The sequence below is a fragment of the Ranitomeya variabilis genome, chromosome 2, assembly GCF_051348905.1.
Source record: "Ranitomeya variabilis isolate aRanVar5 chromosome 2, aRanVar5.hap1, whole genome shotgun sequence".
NCBI lineage: Eukaryota > Metazoa > Chordata > Amphibia > Anura > Dendrobatidae > Ranitomeya > Ranitomeya variabilis.
The window spans coordinates 265,414,780-265,441,673 of record NC_135233.1 but is presented as its reverse complement, the minus strand read 5'-3'; the positions used below and the strand labels follow the sequence as shown (position 1 = coordinate 265,441,673).

At 40.4% G+C, this 26,894-nt stretch overlaps 1 protein-coding gene across 2 annotated transcripts in view; it reads left to right on the top strand.

Moving 5' to 3' along the window:
* Positions 1-24,535, top strand: part of VSIG4 (V-set and immunoglobulin domain containing 4) — a 50,926-nt gene extending 26,391 nt beyond the window's left edge. Inside the window, exons 3-8 of one of the 2 annotated variants that reach the window (XM_077284897.1) lie at positions 1,055-1,120; positions 5,607-5,669; positions 7,937-8,077; positions 9,587-9,688; positions 10,085-10,106; positions 23,266-24,535. In XM_077284897.1, coding sequence (XP_077141012.1) covers positions 1,055-1,120; positions 5,607-5,669; positions 7,937-8,077; positions 9,587-9,688; positions 10,085-10,106; positions 23,266-23,425 — 554 coding nt within the window. In that variant the 3' untranslated portion in view covers positions 23,426-24,535. The remainder of the gene's footprint in view (positions 1-1,054; positions 1,121-5,606; positions 5,670-7,936; positions 8,078-9,586; positions 9,689-10,084; positions 10,107-23,265) is intronic. The other variant, XM_077284898.1, reaches the window with a different exon arrangement.
* The last annotated feature ends 2,359 nt before the right edge of the window (positions 24,536-26,894 follow it).

The window sequence follows — 26,894 nt, the reverse complement described above, 5'->3', positions numbered from 1 at the left end:
CCGGTGAGCGGAGTCCACTTTCACATTCTGTTCCCTGCAGTGGGCTTTGGGGAAATGGGCTCCAGAGACAAACGAGATGGATTGACGCGATATCGCTTTCCGAGATATCAATCTGCATGCGCTGCCTTATTCCCCAAACCCACCTCAGGGAACCGAATGGGAAAGGGGAATTAATGGTCCAATACTTGCTCGCTGGCTACAAGGTAACACAACCAAGCTATTTTCTCTCCTTGAGATTGTGGACACATTAGAGCAATGAGATTCAAACTTATTACATTTTTTTATTTAATATACAAAATTAACTTTAGTGCTTAAAAAAGGTTACAAAAGGTGAAATCACAAAAAGACATACTGTTTTACATGAAGGCTGTCACTGAATTAACCTTTTTGCCCATCAAATGAACCCTGCCAATGCTAAGCATTTCTGGTTCATGTCATGTTCTTTTGAGGTAGAAATAGTTTGGTAAAGTTTCCAAATGAATTAAACTTTATACTTGTGTCTAAAGTGTATACTAAATCCAACCATGGCATGGGCAGTGGACATGGTAGGGCCATAGTGTTCGCCGCTCACACTCGGCCTGGGGCTGCGTGGGCGGCGCCATCTTGGAGGAGGAAAATATTTTTTCTTCCCCAGCAAGATGGCGTCACCGGCGCCAATGTAATAGCAGCTATCGGATCACCTCTATAAACACCGAAACCTGCTACTGTGCAGGCAGGGCGGGCGCCATTTTAAAATGTATATATTTTTTGTACTATCTGAATAACATCAAGCACAGTTATTATCACGACAGTAAACATGCGATTATGCTGCAGCGTAGGCACCACAGCCGGCACCTGCCTGCAGAAGGGTTTTTTTTTATTTTCTTCAGTATGTACAGCTATTCATTATGAAAACTAGAGGGCAGGTCATTGAGGGATTAATGACCTGTCAGAAGCCGTACTGATGAATACCTAGTCAGAGCACCACATGAAGACCCCCCCCCCCCCCACAGGCCGCCCCGGAGCACGAGCATACCACCAATTAATAACTTTTGCTTTTTTTTTTTTTTTATAGTGCAACCAATAACTGAAAAACCTAAAGAAAATATAGTGACAACAACACATCAAGAACGTAAGACCAGTGAGTACTTATCTGGTTTATTTCATTGTTACGTTTTATACAGTGCCTTGAAAAAGCATTCAAACGCTGTGAACCTTTCCACATTTTCCACCTTACACCCACAAACTTACGGTAAATGTATTTTATATGGATTGTATGTGCTATGCCAACGCAAAGTAACAAGTGTTTGTGAACTGGAAAGAAAATACAGAAGTCACGTGTGTAACTTATTCTCATTTTCACTATATCTCATGGTAGCTCTAGTGCCGGACTGTTGAATGCCGGAGTGCCGAGTGCCAGACTTGCGGACGTTCATCAGTCCGGCACTTGCATTTGCAAAGCAAGAGAAACAGCTGCTATGAACTCAGGTGACCTTACTGTTCTTGTTGACAATGAAAAACGTAGTTGAAAAAAAGTGTGAGGGTTCCTCATAATTTTTATAGTCAGCCAAGGGAAAGCCGGCGGTTGGTGGCTGATGTTAACCCCTTCATGACCTTGGGATTTTCCATTTTTCCGTGTTCGTTTTTCGCTCCCCTCCTTCCCAGAGCCATAACTTTTTTATTTTTCCGTCAATATGGCCATGTGAGGGCTTATTTTTTGTGAAACAAGTTGTACTTTTGAATGACATCATTGGTTTTAGCATGTCGTGTACTAGAAAACGGGAACAAAATTCCAAGTGCGGTGAAATTGCAAAAAAAGTGCAATCCCACACTTGTTTTTTGTTTGGCTTTTTTGCTAGGTTCACTATATGCTAAAACTGACCTGCCATTATGATTCTCCAGGTCAGTACGAGTTCATAGACACCTAACATGACTAGGTTATTTTTTATCTAAGTGGTGAAAAAAAATTCCAAACTTTGCTAAAAAAAAACAAAAAACAAATTGCGCCATTTTCCGATACCCGTAGCGTCTCCATTTTTCATGATCTGGGGTCGGTTGGGAGCTTATTTTTTGCATGCCAAGCTGGCGTTTTTAATGATACCATTTCGGTGCAGATACATTCTTTTGATCGCCCGTTATTGCATTTTAATGCAATGTCGCGGTGACCAAAAAAAGTAATTCTGACGTTTCGAATTTTTTTCTCGCTACGCTGTTTAGCGATCAGGTTAATGCTTTTTTTAATTGATAGATCAGGCGATTCTGAACGTGGCGATACCAAATATGTGTAGGTTTGATTTTTTTTTATGATTTATTTTGAATGGGGCGAAAGGTGGGTGATTTAAACTTTTATATTTTTTTTATTTTTTTCACATTTTTTATTACTTTTTTTTTACTTTTGCCATGCTTCAATAGCCTCCATAGGAGGCTAGACGCTGACACAACTCGATCGCCTCTGCTACATAGCAGCGATCATCAGATCGCTGCTATGCAGCAGAAATGCAGGTGTGCTATGAGCACCGACCACAGGGTGGCGCTCACAGCTAGCTGGGATCAGTAACCATAGAGGTCTCAAGGACCTCTGTGGTTACTCTGCAGAAGCATCGCTGACCCCCGATCATGTGACGAGGGTCAGCGATGCGCTCATTTCCGGCCGCCCGGCCGGAAGCGCTAGTTAGGTTCCGCTGTCAGCGTTTGACAGCGGCATTTAACTAGTTAACCCCTTCCTGACCTGTGACGCCACATAGGCGTCATGAAAGTCAGTGCCAATCCGGCCTGTGACGCCTATGTGGCGTCATGGAGGGATCAAGTCCCTGCAGATCGGGTGAAAGGGTTAACTCCAATTTCACCCGATCTGCAGGGACAGGTGGAGTGGTACTTTAGCCCGGGGGGGTGGCTTTGCCCCCACATAGCTACAATCGCTCTGATTGGCTGTTGAAAGTGCAACAGCCAATCAGAGCAATTTGTAATATTTCACCTATGAAATTTGGTGAAATATTACAATCCAGCCATGGCCGATGCTGCAATATCATCAGCCATGGCTGGAGACCGCGATCTGACTCCCCCAACCGACTGACAGCGGCGATCTGCTGCCGCTGTCAGTCTTTCCTCCGCTCCATTCGGTGCTCCGCTGCCCTCCTCTGCTTTCATCTCTCCTCCTCTCCCCTCCGGTGCCTCCCCACTGTCCGATCCCACCCCCTGTACCGCTGGAGTCCCGGGAGTTCCGTCCAGCATCTTCAATGGGCGCCGCCATCTTCCAAAATGGCGGGCGCATGCACAGTGCACCCCGCGAATCTGCCGGCTGGCAGATTCGTTACAGGTACATTTTGATCACTGTGATAGGTTATATCACAGCGATCAAAATAATAAAAATAGTAAATAAAGCCTCCCCTTATCACCCCCATAGGTAGGGAAAATAATGAAATAAATAAAATATATTTATTTTTATTTTTCCACTAGGGTTAGGGATAGAACTAGGGTTAGGGTTAGAACTAGGGTTAGGGTTAGGGTTACAGTTAGGGCTAGGGCTAGGGTTAGGGTTGCAATTAGGGTTAGAATTAGGCACAAGGTGCGGATTTGGCTACGAATCCGCAGCGGATTGGCCGCTGCGGATTCGTGGCAGTTTTCCATCACATTTACAGTAGCATGTAAACCTATGGAAAACCAAATCCACTGTGCCTATGATGCGGAAAATACCGTGCGGAAATGCTGCGTTGTATTTTCCGCAACGTCAATTCTTTGTGCGGATTCCGCAACGTTTTACACCTGTTCCTCAATGTTTTACCTGCGGATTTTTCAAAAACGGTGCAGAAAAATCCGCACACAAATCCATAACATGGGCACATAGCCTTAGGGTTAGGGCTGGAACTAGAGTTAGGGTTGGAATTAGGGTTAGGGTTGGAATTGGGGTTAAGATTAGGGTTAGGGGTGTGTTGAGGTTAGGGTTAGGCTTGTGGTTAGGGTTATGGTTAGGGTTGGGGTTAGGGTTGGTTGTGTGTTGGGGTAAGGGTTGGGATTAGGGTTAGGGGTGTGTTGGCGTTAGGGTTGTGATTACGGTTATGTTTAGAGTTGGGATTAGAGTTAGGGGTGTGTTGGGGTTAGTGTTGGAGTTAGAATTGAGGGGTTTCCACTGTTTAGGCACATCAGGGGGTCTCCAATCACGACATGGCGCCACCATTGATTCCAGCCAATCTTGAATTCAAAAAGTCAAATGGTGCTCCCTCCCTTCCGAGCCCCAACGTGTGCCCAAACAGTTCTTCCCCCCCCCCCCCCACATATGGGGTATTGGCGTACTCAGGACAAATTGTACAACTTTCGGGGTCCAGTTTATCCTTTTACCCTTGGGAAAATAAAAAAATTGTTGCTAAAAGTTCATTTTTGTGACTAAAAAGTTAAATGTTAATTTTTTCCTTCCATGTTGCTTCTGCTGCTGTGAAGCACCTGAAGGGTTAATAAACTTCTTGAATGTGGTTTTGAGCACCTTGAGGGGTGAAGTTTTTAGAATGGTGTCACTTTTGGGTATTTTCAGCCATATAGACCCCTCAAAGTGACTTCAAATGTGAGGTGGTCCCTAAAAAAAATGGTTTTTTAAATTTTGTTGTAAAAATGAGAAATCGCTGGTCAAATTTTAACCCTCATAACTTCCTAGCAAAAAAAAAAGTTGTTTCCAAAATTATGCTGATGTAAAGTAGACATGTGGGAAATGTTATTTATTAACTATTTTGTGTCACATAACTTTCTGGTTTAACAGAATAAAAATTCAAAATTTGAAAATTGCAAAATTTACAAAATTTTCGCCAAATTTCTGTTTTTTTCACAAATAAACGCAAAAATTATCAACCTAAATTTGTCACTAACATGAAGCTTAATATGTCACGAAAAAACAATCTCAGAATCGCTAGGATCCGTTGAAGCGTTCTTGAGTTATTACCTCATAAAGAGACACTGGTCAGAATTGCAAAAAATGGGCAGGTCATTAAGGTCAAAATAGGCTGGGTCATGAAGGGGTTAATAGCGGCGGGTGAATTGCGATTTCACCCGCCGCTATTGCGGGCACATGTCAGCTGTTCAAAACAGCGGACATGTCCCGGCTTTGATGTGGGCTCACCGCCGGAGCCTGCATCAAAGCGGGGGTTCTGACCTTGGATGTACTATCCCGTCCGAGGTCAGAAAGGGGTTAATATTCTGGGAAAGAGGCAATATTCATAAAGGTTCTCAGGCTATTAATATCAGCTCACAGCTGGATACTTACCTTTATTGGTTATTAAAATGGGAGACCCCCCAAAAAAAATTATGTGGGGTTCCCCTGTGTTATTGATAACCAGCCAGACAAAACTGACAGCGGTGGGCTGCAACCCACAGCAAGGCTGGTTACCAAGAGCAGAGAAGCCCCCACGCTGTATTTTTTAATTATTTAAATAAATAATTTTTTTTTTAAATGGCTTGGGGTCCCCCTCATATTTGACAACCAACCAAGCTAAACCTGACAGCTTGGGGCTAGTATTCTCCGGCTGGTAACTGGCTATGGATATGTGCCCTCCAGCCTAAAAATAGCAGCCCTGTGTGTATCTTTTGGCACTAGAAAAAATATTACATATGTGATCATCTCTGTTCATCTCTTATCATTTTAGCAATGCCAAACACCATTTTTACTAAGAAAAATGATGCTACCATTTTACCTAAAGTCACAACGAGTAAGTGATAAAATGTTTTATCTATCACTTAGTGTTAAACTGTTTCTCACCTACTCTCTTCTGAAGCAAATGTCTTGTCTGAACCATTGGTCTTGCCAAGCAGTACACTACCGCTTTCCAAAATACTTGTTCTGCATCAATATCCAACTTCCTCTTCCTGGATTGACAGCTCTGACATTCCATGCACTAATAAGTAGGTTGGTGGGTTCACTGAACTGGGTACAACCACCAGGTCTGTCTACTCGCTGTTTTAATGGTCCCTCACTGGATCACCCTTGTACTAGCATGATTCACCTGGTGTTTTCTCTACCTATTCAGAAACATACTAGTAATTTCGAATAGTGCCACCACTATATTTTTGTCTTCAAACATAGTTCATAGTAATTTCTTAAAGGAAGTCTGTCACAAAACTGTTTACTCTTTTTGCTCATCTTACATACAAAGCTACCTGTATACTCATAATAACTATGGTCAAGCATTGGGTATATTACAGGCTGGTTAGTCTGCAAGCCACTAACCTTTACAATCCAGAAAATGCACTGATAGTCCTACATCTTGAGTGCAGTCTTCCTGGCTAGAAGAGGTACAGAGTCAGCCAGAAAAGGCATTGCCAGATCCACACAACAGTACGAGCCTCCACAGCCCCCAAACAGTATGATACCACACATAGAATAATGATGCACAGTATGATCCATAAAAGCCCTCAATAACCGAATGATTACCATCACACTATGATCTCCATTGCCCCCCCCAAAGCATTGTGATGGCCACCACAGCTCCCAAACACTGTTATGCCAAAGACCCCTACACACAGTATGATGTATATATGGCATCATCACTTTCATAAATGTCTGCTCTGCCAAAATAAAAAATTAATTTACTCGACTGGTAAACATTGCACAGAAAAAAATTTTGACAGAAGAAAAATGCATTTTATTTTCCATTGATCACACCTCCCTAACAAAAAGTACACTAAAAAGCTCACACCCCTACATATAAGTAAAAATAAAAGGTTTGTGAGTCTTGGGAAAGCAAACAATTTTTTTTTTCAAACGTCTTAATTTTTTTTCACCATGTAATAGGAAAAAAAAAACTTCATGTTTGCAATCACCATAATCATACTGACCTGGAGAATGAAGCTGGTACATTATTTTTACTATATAATGAACAGCGTAAAAACAAATCCCTCCCAAAAATGTTTTTTGCTTTATTTTGCAATTTCATTAGAACTTTTTCCCATGTTTTCAGTACATTATATAGTGAAATGAATGATGTTAATGAAAACCACAAATTGACCCGAAAAAAAAATACAAGTCCTAATATGATTATGTCTATGGAAAAATAAAAAGATATGGCTCTTGGCAGAAGAGGTGGAAAAAACAAAAACGAGAAAAGGATGCGGGTTGAAGGAAAAATTGCCCAGTCCTAAGGGGGTTGTCTAGGATTTGCATATAGATTACCCATTGTAGAAAAGGCAATCAATATGAGGTCTTTGTTGGTCTGACACATGGCGCCCCACCATTCAGTGGCTGGATGTAGCCAATATACAGAGTGGGAAACTGTAGCTCCAAACATTGTTTAGTGGCTGCTAGTGATGAGCGAGCGTGCTGGGATAAGGTGTTATTACGGCATGCTCGGATGCTAACCGAGTATCTTTGGCTTGCTCGAATAATACGTTAGAGTCTCCGCGTTGCATGTCTCATGGCTGTTTGACAGCTGCAACACATGCTTGTATTTCCTGGCACCATTTCCCACGTTGCTGAAACATCAGAGAGTAAGCCAAAGTAATTTTGCGTTGCTGCTCGGCCTCCCCATAATGCTCTCCAGCTAGGACATCCTACAGATTGGTGGTCAGTACCTGGGCCATCTAATATCACCGATTCCCAGCAGAGCACAGTTTGTACGGTAGAGTCGTTTTCCATCTCAGAGTCACTGGGCAAATCTCTTTCGTCTGTAGAGCGTAAGCTCTTATGGTCAGGAAGTTCCTCTCTCACCTGTAAAGTTTAAACTCTTATTGTCCAAAGGGTTCTCCTTCTTCTCTCCCCAACGTGCATCTTCCAAGCTTTCTTGTACTGGGATTCACAACAATTAATTTGTTTACATATCGATTTTTTTGGGGGGAAATTCATCAATGTCAGCAAATTCAAATTTCAAAAGATCTATTCATCTCTACTGAAGAGTCAGACATTTACACACAATATGACATTTTCAAAGGATGGATTTTTAAGTGTGAATTGAAATCAAATACTAATTCTGTTCTGTTGAAGGAATCTCACATGTTGGAACAGTCAGCGCAGTGCAGACAACTAAATTTACAACTATTGGAAAACTTAATGAAGACACAACTCGGATGACGTTATATTCTGTGGGAATACTCTACACAAATGCAGCAATTGCTCAAAAGAAAGGTAATTATAAAATGTGAAAAGTATATAAACTACAACTAGGCGTTTTGGAAAGCTGCTTGTCAACGGGAAAACTGGTTTATATTTATAGGCTGTAAAAAAAAAATACCAGAAAGTACCGTATATATATTTTACTGTACAATATAAAATATATAAAATCTTCCCATTCTTTATAAAACCTGTCAGCAGTGAAATAACTTCTAGAGAGGTGGCACAACTGCTTTGCGAAGAACTGTAGTAAACAGGCACTAACACTGAACTACCTTTTTAATAGAGTAATTTTTGGGCTAGTGATAGCATTTCTGTTATATCCATTGAATTTTTTTTTATTATTATTATCAAGTTGTCATTTTTCGAAACCTGTAACGTTTTCATTTTTCAGTTAATGGGGCCATGTGAGAGCTTATTTTTTGTGGGGCGAGCCACCATTTTTATTTATACCATTTTGTTGTAGATATGACATTTTAATTGCTTGCTACAGCATTTTCTGTAGTATTGCGGAGACTAAAAAAAATGTAATTTTCACGTTTTTGTATTTTTGTTCTGTTTTATGTTGTTTACAATAAACGTCAGGTGTTTTTAGATTTTGATAGGTTGAACTTTTCTGAATGTGTATTTTTTTTTCTTTTTATTATCTTTATTTTTAAAGGAGGGTGATTTGAACTTTTATGTAAAAATCACCGTCTCCTGGGAAGCCAGGGCACAGGCAAGGTTTCAAGGGTGCTCTGTAATGACAAGCAAGGAGGTCTTCAACAGACGCTCTGCTGTCATAGCAACCTATCAGCTCCCCGATCAACTCATGGGCACGCCAGTAGATACGCTCCATGCCGGTGTGCTGTTAATACTACACACCACCCGAGGTTGTTAGAGGCAGGTCCTGGCTGTAATACCCCGTGAGCCCACTCCATATACCCGCTACTGACTTACACCGTACATGTACAAAGGATATATGGTAGGTAAAGTGTATAAGAAGTTTATACCTAATATTGCTAGTGGTCTACAGTAACTATGATTGTATTATTTTATAACAATATAGTTATGTTTTTATATCTTGAGGGTTCATGTTTAGAACATGAAATTGAGCCTATAATTTACATTTATTTAATATAAATTAATATACCATAAATATACTGTATATTAGTATAAAAAGCTGTAGAATTTTTACAGGGGCGGGAGCTCAATTTTTCCGATACAGCATAGTCTAGAAGAAACTTACAGCATAAAGATTTATTCAACTACTGCTGAACTGCAGCAAAGCTAGCTTTGTTATCAAACTCTGGTTTTACTGGCCACATCATTGTTAATACTAGGAAATTAAGGAAATGTTTTAAGGAGGTCTTTAATAATAGCAAAGCGTGGAGTTGAGAAAATCTAAAATATTTGTTTTCTAACATCTTAAAAATAGTTCCCAAAATTAAAATGTAAATGGAACATAGACACAAAAGGAGGTAAATAATGGAATATCTTGTATTTCCCACTAGCATTTTCATCTCACATCTTCTCTTTCTACAGGTCTTGGGATACCAATGTACTTACTTATAATCATTATATTATGTGTTCTGAGCGTCATTATTCTAGTAATTGCCCTCATCATCAAAAAGAAGAAAAAGAAAGGTAAATTGTCGTTTGTTATAAATGGAATATTAAATATAATTTTTTTTACAATGTGCTGTAAATTTTCAGAGTAGATTATTCAAGATAAAAAAATACTCTGAAATGCTGAGGGATTCAGCAGGATTTCTTGTGAACTGAATATCATTGAAGGGATTTCCAATAAAAAGATTCTAAGAGAAATTGACTCTCAAATCCAGACCTCCCCATTTAAATGATTCCAAAGTTTAATTATATGTTATGAAAACTATTAGAACATTATGGTAAATTGCAATATAAGCTTATCACGTTTTTAAAGGTTGATGTTGACATAAGTTTGCACTGAGACCATTGAGCACCTATGGTCCATAATTCTGTTGTATTTGTTTTAATATTAATAATCTGTTTTTCTTGTTTTAGACTACATCTATGAAGTACCCACGTAAGTTCAACTTCTAACAAAAGAGGTTTCTATTAGAGATGAGCCGATCCTTCGAAATTCCAATTCGCCAAAGTTTCCCAGAAAATTTGTAATGTGGCAAATAAATTAGTTAATTGCATAATTAAAAAGGGTTATGAATGTGTAGAACACTGTTAGTTCCGCTTGGTGTCAATTCAACACGTTTTGAGCTCAATAATGCAAACAGCTTTTTAAATGTCTAAATTACTTCAACCTATCTGGCTAAGGGAAAAGGATGGTAACCAGAGGTAACCAACAGAATATTTAAGAACACATTGCAATATTAGACTTTTTAGGCTACTTGAATTGTACACTGTGTTCCAAATTATTATGCAAATAATATTTCCTCATACTTTCTCTAAATTACCTATCTGAATTGCAGTCATTGTTATTTTCCAGTCATCTACTATTCTAGTATAATTGCAATGTTTTGGAACAAACTGCCTATGAAAACAGTATCTTTAAAAAAAAAATAATAAACACTCAAAATGCATGTTCCAAATTATTATGCAAAGCAGAGTTTTCAACCTTTTTTTTTCATTTTGAACAAAAAAAATGGTCAATTGTGAAGTTATAAGCATTATCAGCTTATTACAAAATGAAATCAGTTTTCAAGAGAAAACTTTATTCTAGGTGATGTTACATTTGCACATAGGACCCCTTGTTCGAAAGAAGCTTCTGAACTCTCTCGTCCATTGAATTTGTCAGTTTTTGGATGGTTTCTGCGTCAATTGTTTTGCATGTGGACAGAATACCCTCCCAGAGCTGTTGCTTAGATGTGAACTGCCTCCCGCCATCATAGATACTCCTTTTGATGATGCTCCACAGGTTCTCAATGGGGTTGAGGTCAGGGGAAGATGGTGGCCACACCATAAGTTTGTCCTCTTTTATGCCCATAGCAGCCAGAGATGCAGATGTGTTTTTTGCAGCATGAGACGGTGCATTATCATGCATGAAAATTATCTTGCTGCGGAAAGCACGGTTCTTCCTCTTGAACCTTGGTAGGAAGTGTTGTTTTAGAAACTCCACATAGATTATGGAGTTCATCTTTACCCCTTCAGAGATCATAAAGGGGCCGACAATCTCTCTCCCCATGATTCCAGCCCAAAACATTACTCCACCACCTCCTTGTTGGCGCCTTAGCCGTGTTTTCATGGGGTATCCATCAACCAGCCATCCTCCACTCCATCCATCTGGACCATCAAGCGTTGCACGGCACTCATCGGTGAACAAAACAGTTTGGAAGTCAGTCTTCATGTATCGTTTGGCGCACTGGAGCCGTTTCTGCTTGTTTGCAGTGGATAGAGGTGGTCGACAGGATAGCTTACGCACAGCTGCAAACCTCTGAAGGACCCTGTATCTTGTTGTTCTGGGGACGTTGGAGGCACCGGCAGCTTCAAAAACTTGTCTGCTGCTATGACAAGACATTTTTGCAGCTGCTCTTTTAACCTTACGCAATTGCCTGTTGGAAAGAGTCCTCAATTTTTCCTTATCAGCACGCACACGTGTGTGCTGGGAATCAGCTACATACTTCTTGATTGTGCGATGATCACGATGAAGTGTCTTGGCAATGTTGATTGTAGTCATGCCTTGACCTAAATACTCCACAATTTGTTGCTTCTCAGCAGCCGACACATCCTTTTTCTTTCCCATTTTGGCAAAAAATGTAGGCTGCTTAATAATGTGGAACAGCCTTCTTAAGTAGTCTTGCCTTTATTTGGACACACCTGCCAAACTCATTTGCACAGGTATCTGCAATTGCTTTCAGTGATATAAAGAGCCCTGACACACATCACCATCAATGAGTTTAAATGACAAACAAAAAAATTCTAACCTTATCACTTCTAAACTCTTTGTGCATAATAATTTGGAACACAGTGTATATCTATTTCATTTGGGGAACATAGATGCATGAATTACTGTTGGTTATAGACAGATGGTGCAGAGGGAAGAAGCCTGGGCATTTCCACATGGCTGGGTGCAACAATTATCTCTGTTTGGGAGTATAAAGAGCTCGGCACTTTGCTAAATGATGAATGCATTTTTTAAAAGCCAACCAAAAATTACCACTTTAATTAGGGAGACATACAATAAAAATTACAGACCTCTCCATTCTTTGTAGATAGTAAAACTGTAAAAATCGGCAGTGCATCAAATACTTTTTTTCCCACTGTATATATGACCAGTGGGACCACTGGTCATTAAGGGTTTTATAGAATCACATAGAGACCGCTTAGATTCACTATCAGAGGAATGAGATGTATTTTATTATGTCTTTGTATATCTAATACCCTATCAGAGGAGTTTAGTGTTTCTAAGATATCATTTATAAATCTAACACTCTATTGGAGGAGTGATAGGTAATTTTGTTTTTTTTAAGTGTATAGGGATATTATTAAGGCATGTAAGGATAGTCAAAGTTCAGCAGGGGTGCAATCTCCACGGCCAGGTAGAGAATCTTTTGGGATATACACTGCTCAAAAAAATAAAGGGAACACTAAAATCCCACATCCTAGATATCTCTGAATGAAATATTCCAGTTGAAAATTTTTATTCATTGCATAGTGGAATGTGTTCAGAACAATAAAACATAACAATTATCAATGTAAATCAAAATGAATATCCCATGGATGCCTGGATTTGGAATAATACTCAAAATCAAAGTGGAAAATCAAATTAAAGGCTGATCCAACTTCAGTGGAAATGCCTCATGACAAGGAAAAGATGCTTAATATTGTGTGTGGCCTCCATGTGCATGTATGACCTCCCTACTGTACAATGCCTGGGCAAGCTCCTGATGAGGCAGCGATGGTCTCCTGAGGGATCTCCTCCCAGACCTGGACTAAAGCATCCGCCAACTCCTGGACAGTCTGTGGTGACGTTTGTGGATGGATACCTTTACAGCCTTTTACTAGGCACTGCTCCTAATAGCCAGATTCCTACTCCACACTGATGAGGGGCAAACACCCGAAACAGCTGTCTGTGGATGGATACCATGCTTGGCATAGGTGGTTTTCCTGTGTTGGATGTTTTCCTTTATTGGATGCTGCCCTTCCCGTCGTTGTTCCTTCCCGGGGAAAGGCCTGGCTATTCACTGCTTGCGTTGAGAAACAAGTGATGGTGTCTCCGCAGCTATCTTACATGCATTTGCATATTTCCCATAAGGGATGGGGGCAGTGTTCTGGATCACTGCGTTGAGAAACACGTGATGGTGTCTCCGCGGTGTTGGATGTTTTGGTCTCCCCGAGGCCAATCATCTTTGCCTTTACTGTGGATGGAGCGAGACATGGTTTCCCAGATGTGCTCAATCGGATTTGGGGAACGGGCAGGCTGGTTTATAGCTTCAATGCCTTCATCTTGCAGGAACTGCTGACACACTCAAGCCACATGAGGTCTGGCATGAGACAATTGTCTGGCATTAGGAGGAACCCAGGGCCAACTGCACCAGCATATAGTCTCACAAGGGGTCTGAGGATCTCATCACGGTACCTAATGGCAGTCAGGCTACCTCTGACGAGCACATGGAGGGCTGTGTGGCCCTCCAAAGAATTGCCACCCCACACCATTACTGACCCACTGCCAAACCAGTCATGCTGAAGGATGTTTTAGGCAGCAGATCGCTCTCCACGGCATCTCCAGACTCTGTCACATGTGCTGTGTGAACCTGCTTTCATCTGTGAAGAACACAGCGTGCCAGTGGCGAATTTGCCAATCCTGGTGTTCTGTGGCAAATGCCAAGCGTCCTGCATGATGTTGGGCTGTGAGCACAACCCCCATCTATGGACATCGGGCACTCAGACTATCCTCATGGAGTCAGTTTCTAACCATTTGTGCAGACACATGCACATTTGTGGCCTGCTGGAGGTTATTTTGCAGGGCTCTGGCAGTGCTCCTCCTTGCACAAAGACGGAGGTAGTGGTCCTGTTGCTGGGTTGTTGCCCTCCTACAGCACCCTCCACGTCTCCTGGTGTACTGGCCTGTCTCCCCATAGCGCCTCCAGCCTCTGGACACTACGCTGACACAGTAAAGCTTCTTGCCACAGCTCGCACTGATGTGCCATCCTGGATGAGCTGCATTACCTGAGCCACTTGTGTGGGTAGTAGAGTCCGTCTCATGCTACCACGAGTGTGAAAGCACAACCTACATTCAAAACTGACCAAAACATCAGCCAGAAAGCATTGGTACTGAGATGTGGTCTGTGGTCCCCACCTGCAGAACCACTCCTTTATTGAGTGTATCTTGATAATTGCCAATAATTTCCATCTGTTGTCTATTCCATTTGCACAACAGCATGTGAAATTGATTGTCAAACAGTGTTGCTTCCTAAGTGGACAGTTTGATTTCAAAGAAGTTTGATTTACTTGGAGTTATATTCTGTTTAAGTGTTCCCTTTATTTTTTTTGAGCAGTGTATTTAGGGATTTACACAGTCTTCTACAATTATATTTACACTGAGTTTGTGGCTGTTTTGTTACAATTTTTGTAATGTCATATCTTTTAGCCCTGAGGCCTACGCAGGAGTATTTATACCAATTTTTGCTCATAATATCCCTCTATATATTATTGTGATATATTTTATGATACATGAGGACACCAATGAGTATTTTTAAATATTTTTTGATAAAGTTTTTATTTTGTTTTTTCTATTCTGTACTTCAGAAATAGGAGTTTCGGAAACAGCAGTACTATAGTATAGATGACATGACAAACAAGGAATCGATGCCCACCATAGTGTGGTCTACTGGTACAGGAGTTAGCAGAACAGTGTAAACAACAATCAACAGATAGTCATGCAGGCAGATAGCAGGGCCAATTTAAACATTAGCATAGGCCGTCGGTGCATCAAAGTCTGCACAGATCCATAACAGATTCATTTTGAGAATATGTTAGGTTTTCCCACTTATGGAAGATAACTTGGTCCACTTTGGTGTGACAAATCCACCAGCTGCACTGAATACCCTCTCTGACATGACAATGAAAGCTGGACAGGACATTACTCCCAAAGCAAACTGAACCAGTTGTTCTCACTGATCCAACTTGTTGACCCAGAAATCCATGGGATTAGGGCTCAGGGTATCTGCATGAGAAAGATTATGAACTCAAAAATGTCCAAATGTTATTAATGACTGGCACTTCACATCACATAATCAACATACTTGGACTTAGGGTACCGTCACACAATGCCATTTTCATCGCTACGACGGTACGATTCGTGACGTTCTAGCGATATCGTTACGATATCGCAGTGTCTGACACGCAGCAGCGATCAGGGACCCTGCTGAGAATCGTACGTCGTAGCAGATCGTTTGGAACTTTCTTTCGTCGCTTGATCACCCGCTGACATCGCTGGATCGTTGTGTGTGACACCGATCCAGCGATGTGTTCGCTTGTAACCAGGGTAAACATCGGGTAACTAAGTGCAGGGCCGCGCTTAGTAACCCGATGTTTACCCTGGTTACCAGCGTAAACGTAAAAAAAACAAACAGTACATACTCACATTCCGGTGTCTGTCCTCCGGCGTCTCAGCTTCTCTGCACTGTGAGCGCCTGCCGGCCGGAAAGCGAGCACAGCGGTGACGCGGTGACGTCACTGCTCTGCTTTCCGGCTATGGTGCTTACACAGTGGAGAGAAGCAGAACGCCGGGGGACAGACACCGGAATGTAAGTATGTACTGTTTGTTTTTTTTACGTTTACGCTGGTAACCAGGGTAAACATCGGGTTACTAAGCGCGGCCCTGCGCTTAGTAACCCGATGTTTACCCTGGTTACCCGGGGACTTCGGCATCGCTCCAGCGCCGTGATTGCAAAGTGTGACCGCAGTCTACGATGCTGGAGCGATAATCATACGACGCTGTGACGTCACGGATCGTGCCGTCGTAGCGATGAAAATGGCACTGTGTGACGGTACCCTTACATACAAGTTGCCGAACGAAGAGGTCCAGAATAAAGTTAAAACATACAATGCTTTATTTAATAGAATTATTATAAAACCCGTAAATGTACAACACAATAAAGTGCAAGAGCACCCTAACTAGGGGGGATGCTGGGTTATGACCCCCGGAAGAAGCTGGATGTAAAACATGCGTTGGGGTGAGGAGGGACGCTGTAGTCGGTGTGTGGCAACCATCTTTTCTGCTTCTGGTAATTTGTATTATTTACTCGTTATACTGCTGCATACTGAGGTAGCTTCTATTGAGCCAGATGGGGTGGATGTTTGCTTGCCCACTTTCTCATGTCTTATCATTGAATAGTGGATATACTTGTCTCCGACATGGGTCTTTAATATTATGTACATGTCATAACCCAGAATCTATTCAAATGGAATCGGCATTCTAAAGGCCAAGTAGCGCTCCTTCCCATCCGAGCCCTTCCGTTTATTGAAACAGAACTTTATGACTGCATGTGGGGTATCAATATGCTCAAAAGAAAGAGGGCAACAAACTTTGTGGTCTATTTTTCATGTTACCTCTTACAAAAGTGAAAAAATTTCAAGCTAAAGCAACATTTTTTCATTCAATTTTGCATTAATTCCTGTGTTGCACCTGAAGGGTTAAAAAATGTAGTGACCGCAGTTTTTAAGTATTTGAGGGGTACGGTATTTAAAATGGTGTCACTTGTGGGAGTTTCCAATATATAGGCCCCTCAAAATGCATTTACATCTGAATAAGTCTTTAAATAAACAGGCTTTGTAAATTTCTTGGAAAAATAGGAAATTGTTGCTAAACTTTTTACCCGTATAACATCATCATAAAATAAAATGAAATTTGAAAAATGATGCAGACTTAAAGTAGACATATGGGAAATGCTATTTATTATTTTGAGCAGCATGACTAACTGGTTTAAGGATATAAAGATTGACATTTTGAAAAATGCTATTTTTTCAAAATTTTCTCAAAAATTCCAATATTTTCACAAACAAATGCAAAACATAGTGACCTAAATTTACTACTATCGTGGAGTAGTCTTTCACGAAGAAACATTCTCCAAATCACTGGGATACCTTGAAGCATTTCAGAGTTTTTACCACATGAAATGACACTTGTCAGATTTTAAAAGTTTGGCCTTGTCATTAAAGGGAACCTGTCACCCCAAAAATCTTATATATGAGCTAAGGCCACCGGCATCAGGGGCTTATCTACAGCATTCTGTAATGCTGTAGATAAGCCCCCGATGTAACCTGAAAGGTAAGAAAAACAGGTTAGATTATACTCACCCAGGTCCGGGGCCTCCCATCTTCTTACGATGACGTCCTCTTGTCTTCCTGCCGCGGCTCCGGCACAGGCGGACTTTGCCCTGTCCTGTTGAGGGCAGAGCAAAGTACTGCAGTGCGCAGGTGCCGAGAAAGGTCAGAGAGGCCCACGCCTGCGCACTGCAGTACTTTGCTGTCCTCAACAGGGCAAAGTACGCCTGCGCCAGAGCCGCGGCAAGAAGAGGACGTCATCATATGAAGCTAGGAGGCGCCGGACACCCACCACGACACCCATCGGACCTGGACCGCACCAGGACCGCCCTGGGTGAGTATAATATAACCTGTTTTTCTCACCTTTCAGGTTACATCAGGGGTTTATCTACAGCATTACAGAATGCTGTAGATAAGCCCCTGATGCCAGTGGCCTTCGCTCATATACGATTTTTGGGATGACAGATTCCCTTTAAAGGGGTATTGACATCTCCAAGATCCTAGTCTAATACGTAATAGGTGTAGTAATAATAATAATACCTCCAATTAGAAATGTAGTATAGTTTTTCTGATTTGCTATGTATTTTTCCTCCTGTGCCTCATGATACCCAAGATCCTGCAATGTCTGCACATGAGGAAAAATACATAGCGAATCAAAAAACTATACTACATTTCTAGTTGGAGGTATTTGATATTATTATTATTATACCTACTACATATTGGGATAGATTTTAATGTTAAAATGTCCTCAGTCACTAAGGGGTTAAAACAATATGTATACTGTAGCAGGTAAACACTTTAGTATACGTTTCAGGATTAGGGAGATTTCTCTTAAAAAAACCAAACAAGCCTTGAATTCAGAATTTGAATTTATCTGCAAAATCTACGAGTGGATTAATCCTTCCCCTCCTTGTCAATGTGTGAAAAACAAACAAAAAAGCCGACATTAAAGTCCTGTTGCTTCAGTATATGACAGATGTATAAATTCATGGCCAGACACCGAGTGGTGATGATGTGACCCTACTACAGGAATCTTGGATTTCTATTCACAGACTGAGACTAGCACTCTCATTTTCAATGTGGTACATGAACACTATACAGGTCCTTCTCAAAAAATTAGCATATAGTGTTAAATTTCATTATTTACCATAATGTAATGATTACAATTAAACTTTCATATATTATAGATTCATTATCCACCAACTGAAATTTGTCAGGTCTTTTATTGTTTTAATACTGATGATTTTGGCATACAACTCCTGATAACCCAAAAAACCTGTCTCAATAAATTAGCATATTTCACCCGTCCAATCAAATAAAAGTGTTTTTTAATAACAAACAAAAAAACCATAAAATAATAATGTTCAGTTATGCACTCAATACTTGGTCGGGAATCCTTTGGCAGAAATGACTGCTTCAATGCGGCGTGGCATGGAGGCAATCAGCCTGTGACACTGCTGAGATGTTATGGAGGCCCAGGATGCTTCAATAGCGGCCTTAAGCTCATCCAGAGTGTTGGGTCTTGCGTCTCTCAACTTTCTCTTCACAATATCCCACAGATTCTCTATGGGGTTCAGGTCAGGAGAGTTGGCAGGCCAATTGAGCACAGTAATACCATGGTCAGTAAACCATTTACCAGTGGTTTTGGCACTGTGAGCAGGTGCCAGGTCGTGCTGAAAAATGAAATCTTCATCTCCATAAAGCATTTCAGGCGATGGAAGCATGAAGTGCTCCAAAATCTCCTGATAGCTAGCTGCATTGACCCTGCCCTTGATGAAACACAGTGGACCAACACCAGCAGCTGACATGGCACCCCACACCATCACTGACTGTGGGTACTTGACACTGGACTTCAGGCATTTTGGCATTTCCTTCTCCCCAGTCTTCCTCCAGACTCTGGCACCTTGATTTCCGAATGACATGCAAAATTTGCTTTCATCAGAAAAAAGTACTTGGGACCACTTAGCAACAGTCCAGTGCTGCTTCTCTGTAGCCCAGGTCAGGCGCTTCTGCCGCTGTTTATGGTTCAAAAGTGGCTTTACCTGGGGAATGCGGCACCTGTAGCCCATTTCCTGCACACGCCTGACTCAGTCCACTGCTTCCTCAGGTTCCCCAAGGTCTGGAATCGGTCCTTCTCCACAATCTTCCTCAGGTTCCGGTCACCTCTTCTCGTTGTACAGCGTTTTCTGCCACATTTTTTCCTTCCAACAGCTTACCATTGAGGTGCCTTGATACAGCACTCTGGGAACAGCCTATTTGTTGAGAAATTTCTTTTTGGGTCTTACCCTCTTGCTTGAGGGTGTCAATGATGGCCTTCTTGACATCTGTCAGGTCGCTAGTCTTAAGGCCCCGTCTCACATAGCGAGATCGCTGCTGAGTCACAAGTTTTGTGACGCAACAGCGACCTCCATAGCGATCTCGCTATGTGTGACACGTACCAGCGATCAGGCCCCTGCTGCGAGATCGCTGGTCGTGTCGGAATGGCCTGGACCTTTTTTTGGTCGTTGAGGCCCCGCTGACATTGCTGAATCGGTGTGTGTGACACCGATCCAGCGATGTCTTCACTGGTAACCAGGGTAAACATCGGGTTACTAAGCGCAGGGCCGCGCTTAGTAACCCGATGTTTACCCTGGTTACCAGCGTAAATGTAAAAAAAACCAAACAGTACATACTCGCCTTTCGGTGTCCAGGTCCCTTGCCGTCTGCTTCCTGCTCTCACTGACTGCCGGCCGTACAGTGAGAAGTGAGAGCACAGCAGTGACGTCACCGCTGCGCTCTGCTCTCAGTGTACGGCGGCTCAGTCAGAGCAGGAAGCAGACGGCAAGGGACCTGGACACCGACAGGCGAGTATGTAGTGTTTGTTTTTTTTGGTAACCAGGGTAAACATCGGGTTACTAAGCGCGGCCCTGCGCTTAGTAACCCGATGTTTACCCTGGTTACCCGGGTGCTGCAGGGGGACTTCGGCATCGTTGAAGACAGTTTCAACGATGCCGAAGTCGTTCCCCTGATCGTTGGTCGCTGGAGAGAGCGGTCTGTGTGACAGCTCCCCAGCGACCACACAGCGACTTACCAACGATCACGGCCAGGTCATATCGCTGGTCGTGATCGTTGGTAAATCGCTTAGTGAGACGGGGCCTTTACCCATGATGGGGGTTTTGAGTAATGAACCAGGCAGGGAGTTTTTAAAAGCCTCAGGTATCTTTTGCATGTGTTTAGAGTTAATTAGTTGATTCAGAAGATTAGGGTAATAGGTCGTTTAGAGAACCTTTTCTTGATATGCTAATTTATTGAGACAGGTTTTTTGGGTTATCAGGAGTTGTATGCCAAAATCATCAGTATTAAAACAATAAAAGACCTGACAAATTTCAGTTGGTGGATAATGAATCTATAATATATGAAAGTTTAATTGTAATCATTACATTATGGTAAATAATGAAATTTAACACTATATGCTAATTTTTTGAGAAGGACCTGTAGTACACCACAATTGCATTCGCTCTTTTTCTATCCCTATCCTGTGTGCTCTGAGCTCCTATCCCTACACAGTAGGAGTATAAAGTGGCGTTCTTTTGCCGGCCATTTTTTATTTTATCCTGCCTGCATGCTTCCCTGATTAGATTTTCTACATCATGTGATTGGATTCCCGTCAGGCATCATAGGAAGCTCATAACACCATTAGCTTATTCACTGAGTATGCTGCATGTATGTAGGAGATGACATTTTGTTTTTGTCAATTTTCAAAAATCAAACCCAGAGATTGTTTGAATTTGTGTGGAACTGCGGATTTCAGAAAAACCAACTCACATTCGATCCTCTGCGGATGGAGACGCTCAGCTCCAGAGTCTGTAAACAGAATAGTAAAGGACCAGTAACACAAACCTAAGCTATGTTCTGTGACTTACCTTTCATCTTCATTTCAGAAGGATCATAAATCGTAAATGTTAGTAAATTCCTGCATTTTGCAATCTTCTAAATATGACCCAACAATACCTTCTTGTTTGGATAAATCTCACTTGTGTGTTACAACAACTATTGTTCACCCCGTCCGAATGCTACACAAGTTTTAATTTGCATTTTCAGTTGTATCCTCCCATTTTTCCAAAAGTAAAAACTTATTTTTATGTTCACAACATCACATTAGCTCTTGCTTTGTGTTTTTTTAACCACACAATGTGCTGATAAACAGTAAAAAAAATCTTCCAAGTGCGTTGAAAGAAGCAACGAACACTAAATAAATGCAATTCCACCAATGCTTGGTTTTTTATTCTTTATTACAGCACTATTGGAGTAAAAATGCAAAATGGTTCATTGGGTTAGCATTACTATGGCAATACCAAAAGGAAAGAAGTAAAGTGTTTTTTTTTTAATAATATATATATATATCCATATATATATATATATCTCCTATTTAAACTTGACTTGTATGGCCATTTTCTGAATCCCCTTTTTTATTTTATTTTTTCACCAATGGAGCCATTTGAGGGTCTCTTTTTGTGTGGAGACCTGTTTTATTTTGGGATGCATATGGTGTGTTTATGTCTTTTTATTGCATTCTTAAGACTTTTTTTATGTTATTTTGTTTGCTGTAAATGATTTTATTTGTTAAATTGAATTTTCATGGCAATGGTAGAACTGAAAGTATTTTTTGTATTTCTTTATTTTAAAGGGGTTTATTTGAATTTTTATTTTGTAATTTTTTTTTTTTTTTTTTTTAAACACTTGTTTCTCCACTTATTGATTTTTTTTTTTTTTTAACTCAATAGGGGATTTGAACCTGTATGTTTGCTTGCTCTATATAATGCAATAGAACTGTAGTTTTGCTTCCCAGAAGTTACAACATGGCAGTCATTCATTGCTTCAGCAGACCCCTGGCTCACATGGCAACTCTTGACGAAAATTGACAGCGGCATTTAAGGAGTTAAACAGCAGCGATCGGAACTCTTTCCATTACTGTTACAGGCAAATACTGATTGTTTTAATGCAAATTTTAAAACTGCGTTTTACAGTACAAGCAAAAAAAATCTAAAATCTCATGCATGCACACCCCTTGTTTTTTTCTGGCTGAATTGAAAACTGCAGAATGTCACTTCTTTCAGTGTTTTTTTCACCCATAGAAAGCAATGAGTAAGTGCAATAACACAGCAAAAAAAAAAAAAAAAAAAAAAGCAGGTATCAGGTTTTGCTGCGTTTTTCGTGCAAAAACCTTAAGAAAGTCGCATCATGATTGGGGGGGGGGGGGGCACTAAAATTTATCAGCATGCACAATAGACAATAAAAACAGCAAATAAGCAGAAAAACCTGCTTTTTGTAAACAGCTTCTTTACTCCCAAGAAAGCAGGTTTTGTGTGCAGAAAAAAAAAAAAAAGCCGCAAAACTCAACGTGTGAACATAGCCTTAAACAGCCAACATCTGCCGGGTATGGTGAGGACTCAGCTCCTGAGCCTGCTCCGTAAACAAGTAGCCAACATTTGACATTCGCTACACCGCCTTATAATGGTCTGATTTGATATTTTTTTTCTAAACTAACAATGTTAAAGCAAAATGGATAAAAAGATGTTCACAGCTGCTAAAAGTCCTGATTTGCCAGGTCGGTCCTGGGAACTGTAAGAAAGGTGCAGAGTATGAAACTCAATGACCCCCAAGTATAAAAGAACACAACACTAGTTAGGCACTATTTTCTTTTTAATGTTCTGTTAACAGTTTTTAACATACTACCATAATTTAAAATGTTTATCTTTAATTAAAATGAACAGCTTACTTAATCTAAATTTCATAAAATATGAATTTTCTTAGGGAGGAGAAAAAAAAACCAATGCCATGTATTGTTATAGATTTTTTTTTTGCTGCTCCAATTAAATATAATTAAATTTCAATAAAACGCTGACCCCTTTAAAACGTTTACAGAATATCATGTATTTCAGTTGATGACTATGACTTGCCATTATTATTTTATTTTTCCTTAGGATGAATCACTTGTTGGCTTTGGAAGGTGTGGACAACGGATGCCAATCATGTACTTCTGAAACAAAAAACAGTAACACCTATGAACCGTGCAGACCTACCTCGCTGTCCGTGTATGAAAGCATACTTCCCCCTTGTCCGGCCAATAACAATTGCTTGTAGTTAAAAAAACAGCAGAAAAGAATTGTTCTTAAAATTCTATAAGACGCCATTCAATAAATATCATAAAATAAAATATTATTATATAATATATTATATATATTGGAAAAAGGGGCATAACTAACATCTATGGGGGTTCAAAATGTACCCCTCCTCCCCACCATGCCTCCCCCCTCAAATAAGTGTCAATGCTTCTTTTTGGAGTGTTGCAGTGAGTGCTTATGCAGAGTGCAGCAGATGAGATGAGTTTGTCATCAACTACTACATAGGTATTGCGATCTTGGTTGCTACCTATGCAGAGTGCAGCAGCTTACAGTAAACTCATCTCGACTGCTGCACTCTGCACAAGGAGTGACGGAGAGGATAGAAGATTAGTAGCTATTGAATGAAGACCGTACTGAATCATTCATTACTGAGAGCTGAGTTAGCATCCTTACACATTTCCTAATCCTAGCTAGTCTTATGGCGAGGGTTAGGCCCAGGACTGGGGTTTGCTTAGGGTTATTTCTACAAATATGGCCAGTGTAATAAAATGGTTACCAAAGAAGATTAAATAGTAATTAAAAAATAAGTTACTTAAAAATTAACATTTTATGTTTAACACTTTATGTGTTTATTTTAGCAAAAAGTAGAAAAAATTAGGTAGTCAAATTGTATCAGTATATTCCTCAAATTACTGTAGATGTGTTTTGGGAATAAGGGTTTCAATATAAGAGAAGTAGGAGGGACTCTGGGAGTGGTAATGGTTCCCGATTTGGGGGGCAAAGTACTTTCTTTGCCCTCCACACTACGCACTGCTTTTGAGAGCAGCATATTACAATAGATATAAAACTCAGCACCACCCTCTTAAAATTCCAGGTTTTTGTTATGTAAAAAAATCATTCTAAGATTAATCATTTTAGAACTTTTTTTCACTTTTAACCCCTTCCATACATGGAATATTTTTTTTTCATTTTTTCCAAGAGTATAACTTTTTTTTTTCTTTTCTGTTCATAACTGTATGAGGACTTATTTTTGTGAGACTAGTTGCACTTTTGAATGAAACTATTCATTTTCCAGCATAGTGTGCTGAAAAATGGGAAGAAAAATTACAAGTGTGGTGAAATTGCAAAACATGTTTTTTTGGCATTTGTTTTTACTGTCAAAAATGACCTGGTAATACCATTCTCCTCATCAGTACAATTCTGCCCATACCAAACTTGTCTAGTTATTTTATTATTTTAATGGTGAGAAGGCTAAAAATAATTTCCAAGGCATTAGATATATCATGGAAAACTGTGGAGACAGTCACTAAGATGTGACTTAAATTTGGCACAAAAGGGACCATTACCGAGAACCGGACGACCTCAGAAATTGATGTAATTACCAGCAGAAAATTGGTCTGGTAGGCTACCAATAGACCCATGGTAAAATTGAAAGAGTTGCTGGAATTTCTGGCAAGTTCTGTTTGCATACTGCATGTAACAACAATCTCCTGTATTCTTCATTAGTCTGGCCTGTGGAGTATGGTGGCAAGAAAGAATGTTTTTCTTACAAAGAAAAGCATGCAAGCCCAGCTATATTTTGCCAAATCATGTTAACGTCTAATGAGACCAAGGGTGACTTTTCGATCATAATTGCAAAAGGTATGTTTGGTGCAAGGTCAACACTACCCATCACCAAAAGACAGCCATACCCACAGTAAAGCATGTTGGAGGCAGCATTATGTTTTGGGGCTGTTTTTTGGCAGCTGGAACTGGGACTTTAGTCAAGGTGGAGGGAATTATGTTCAGTTCTAAATATAACTCAATTTAGCAAAAAAAACAACAACCTTTCAGTTGGCAAGGATTTCCAATTTGAGATGTCCATGCTGATCGTCTAATACCAAAAAATGCTGCCATAAATTTAAAGGGTACTTTAACACAGTATAAGTTTAAGGATGTGCAAATACATGCAGCCACATTATTTTAGATTTTAATTTTTCAATTGAATTATGCAGATTATGTGTGATAAAAGTGAAAAAGTTGTGAAGTGATTCTTCTTGGTATAATTGTTTTGTTTTTGTTTTTTATAATAAAAATCTGAACTTTTAACAAGTGTGTGCAGATGTTTTATATCCATCGTAAAATAGAGAACCAACATAGTAGCAAAAAATAGTAGAAAGCCACAAAAATTGTAATTCCTTGCAAAAATTCCCTACTATCGGTCCATAACAGCAGTAGATGTGACCATGATTTGGAACATGAAGGCTGAACCTAGTCAAAGTTACTGGCCATAGCTATATTTACACATACATCTTTGCAGGGACCTTTTTTATTAAGTTAATTGCAAAAGCTAATAAAAATAGAACATTTAAAAACAAATGTATAATCTGTACGAATGTATGGGAGGCTTCATATGAGGTGCACAGAACATGGCCAATCTGATTCTTCCTGAAGACTATGTTCTCTGCTAGAACACTACTCCTAAAGCCTCAGTCCGACATCCGATTTTTTTTAAGTACGAAAAAAAACCCAAAAAAAACCCCAACAATTATTCTGATCAGATTCAAATCAGTCTGGTACGAGTGTTTTCCAATTTTCTTATACATGGAGAAATGAAAAATAATAATTACTCCACCTGCTCCATTCTGACAATCTGTGAGAGTTGTATTGTACTTGGATATAATCCAAGTGCAGTCCAATTTTTTAACAGACCCATTGGCAGGCATTGCTGATTTTGACACAACACTGATTAAAATCGGACATGTGTTCGACATTTTTCGTAGACCACTAGGTCTGAGAGAAGAAAAAAAAAAATTAAAAATCAGACTTGTGAATGACCCCATAGACTATCATTGGCACGTGTGCTATCCGTGAAAATCATGTAAAATAAAAGGTACGCAAAATACGGACGTTTGAATGATGCCCAAGGGAAAATAAAAACAAAACCACAAGGCTTACGAAGGTGCATTGAGGCACCACACATAGCACCATACACATTGCCCTCTGTGTGTCTGCTCGCATTCATGCTAAAAATCAAAATGATGTCGAAGTCCCGCCCTGTCAACAGAGCGGAGCGGAAGAGAAACTGCTGCTCTGTCGATGACGTCACTCTGTGACCGCTCTGTGGTGGCAATGAACGGCGCTAGACACGATAGGCAGGTAAGTAGCACCTACCTACATAAGAGGACACTTCGTAATAATGGACCACCCATACATAACTAGAGAGGATGGTACGTAATAAGGGACACCCCTTCCAGTAATTATGTCCTCCATACAGGGCCCATTCCTTGGATAAGTTCTCACCAACCTGGTCTCCTTCCTGGTATAATGTGCCTCATCCTGGTATAATGCTCAACATCCTGGACCCATTCCTGGGATGTGTCCTATCCTGGATCCCTTCCTGGTATAATGTGTCCCATCCTGGGAAAACACACCATTCATTTCTCTAATACATTAAAAAAACAATAGTGGTCACCTTCCTACAGTGTCCCACCCCACACGTGGTCCTC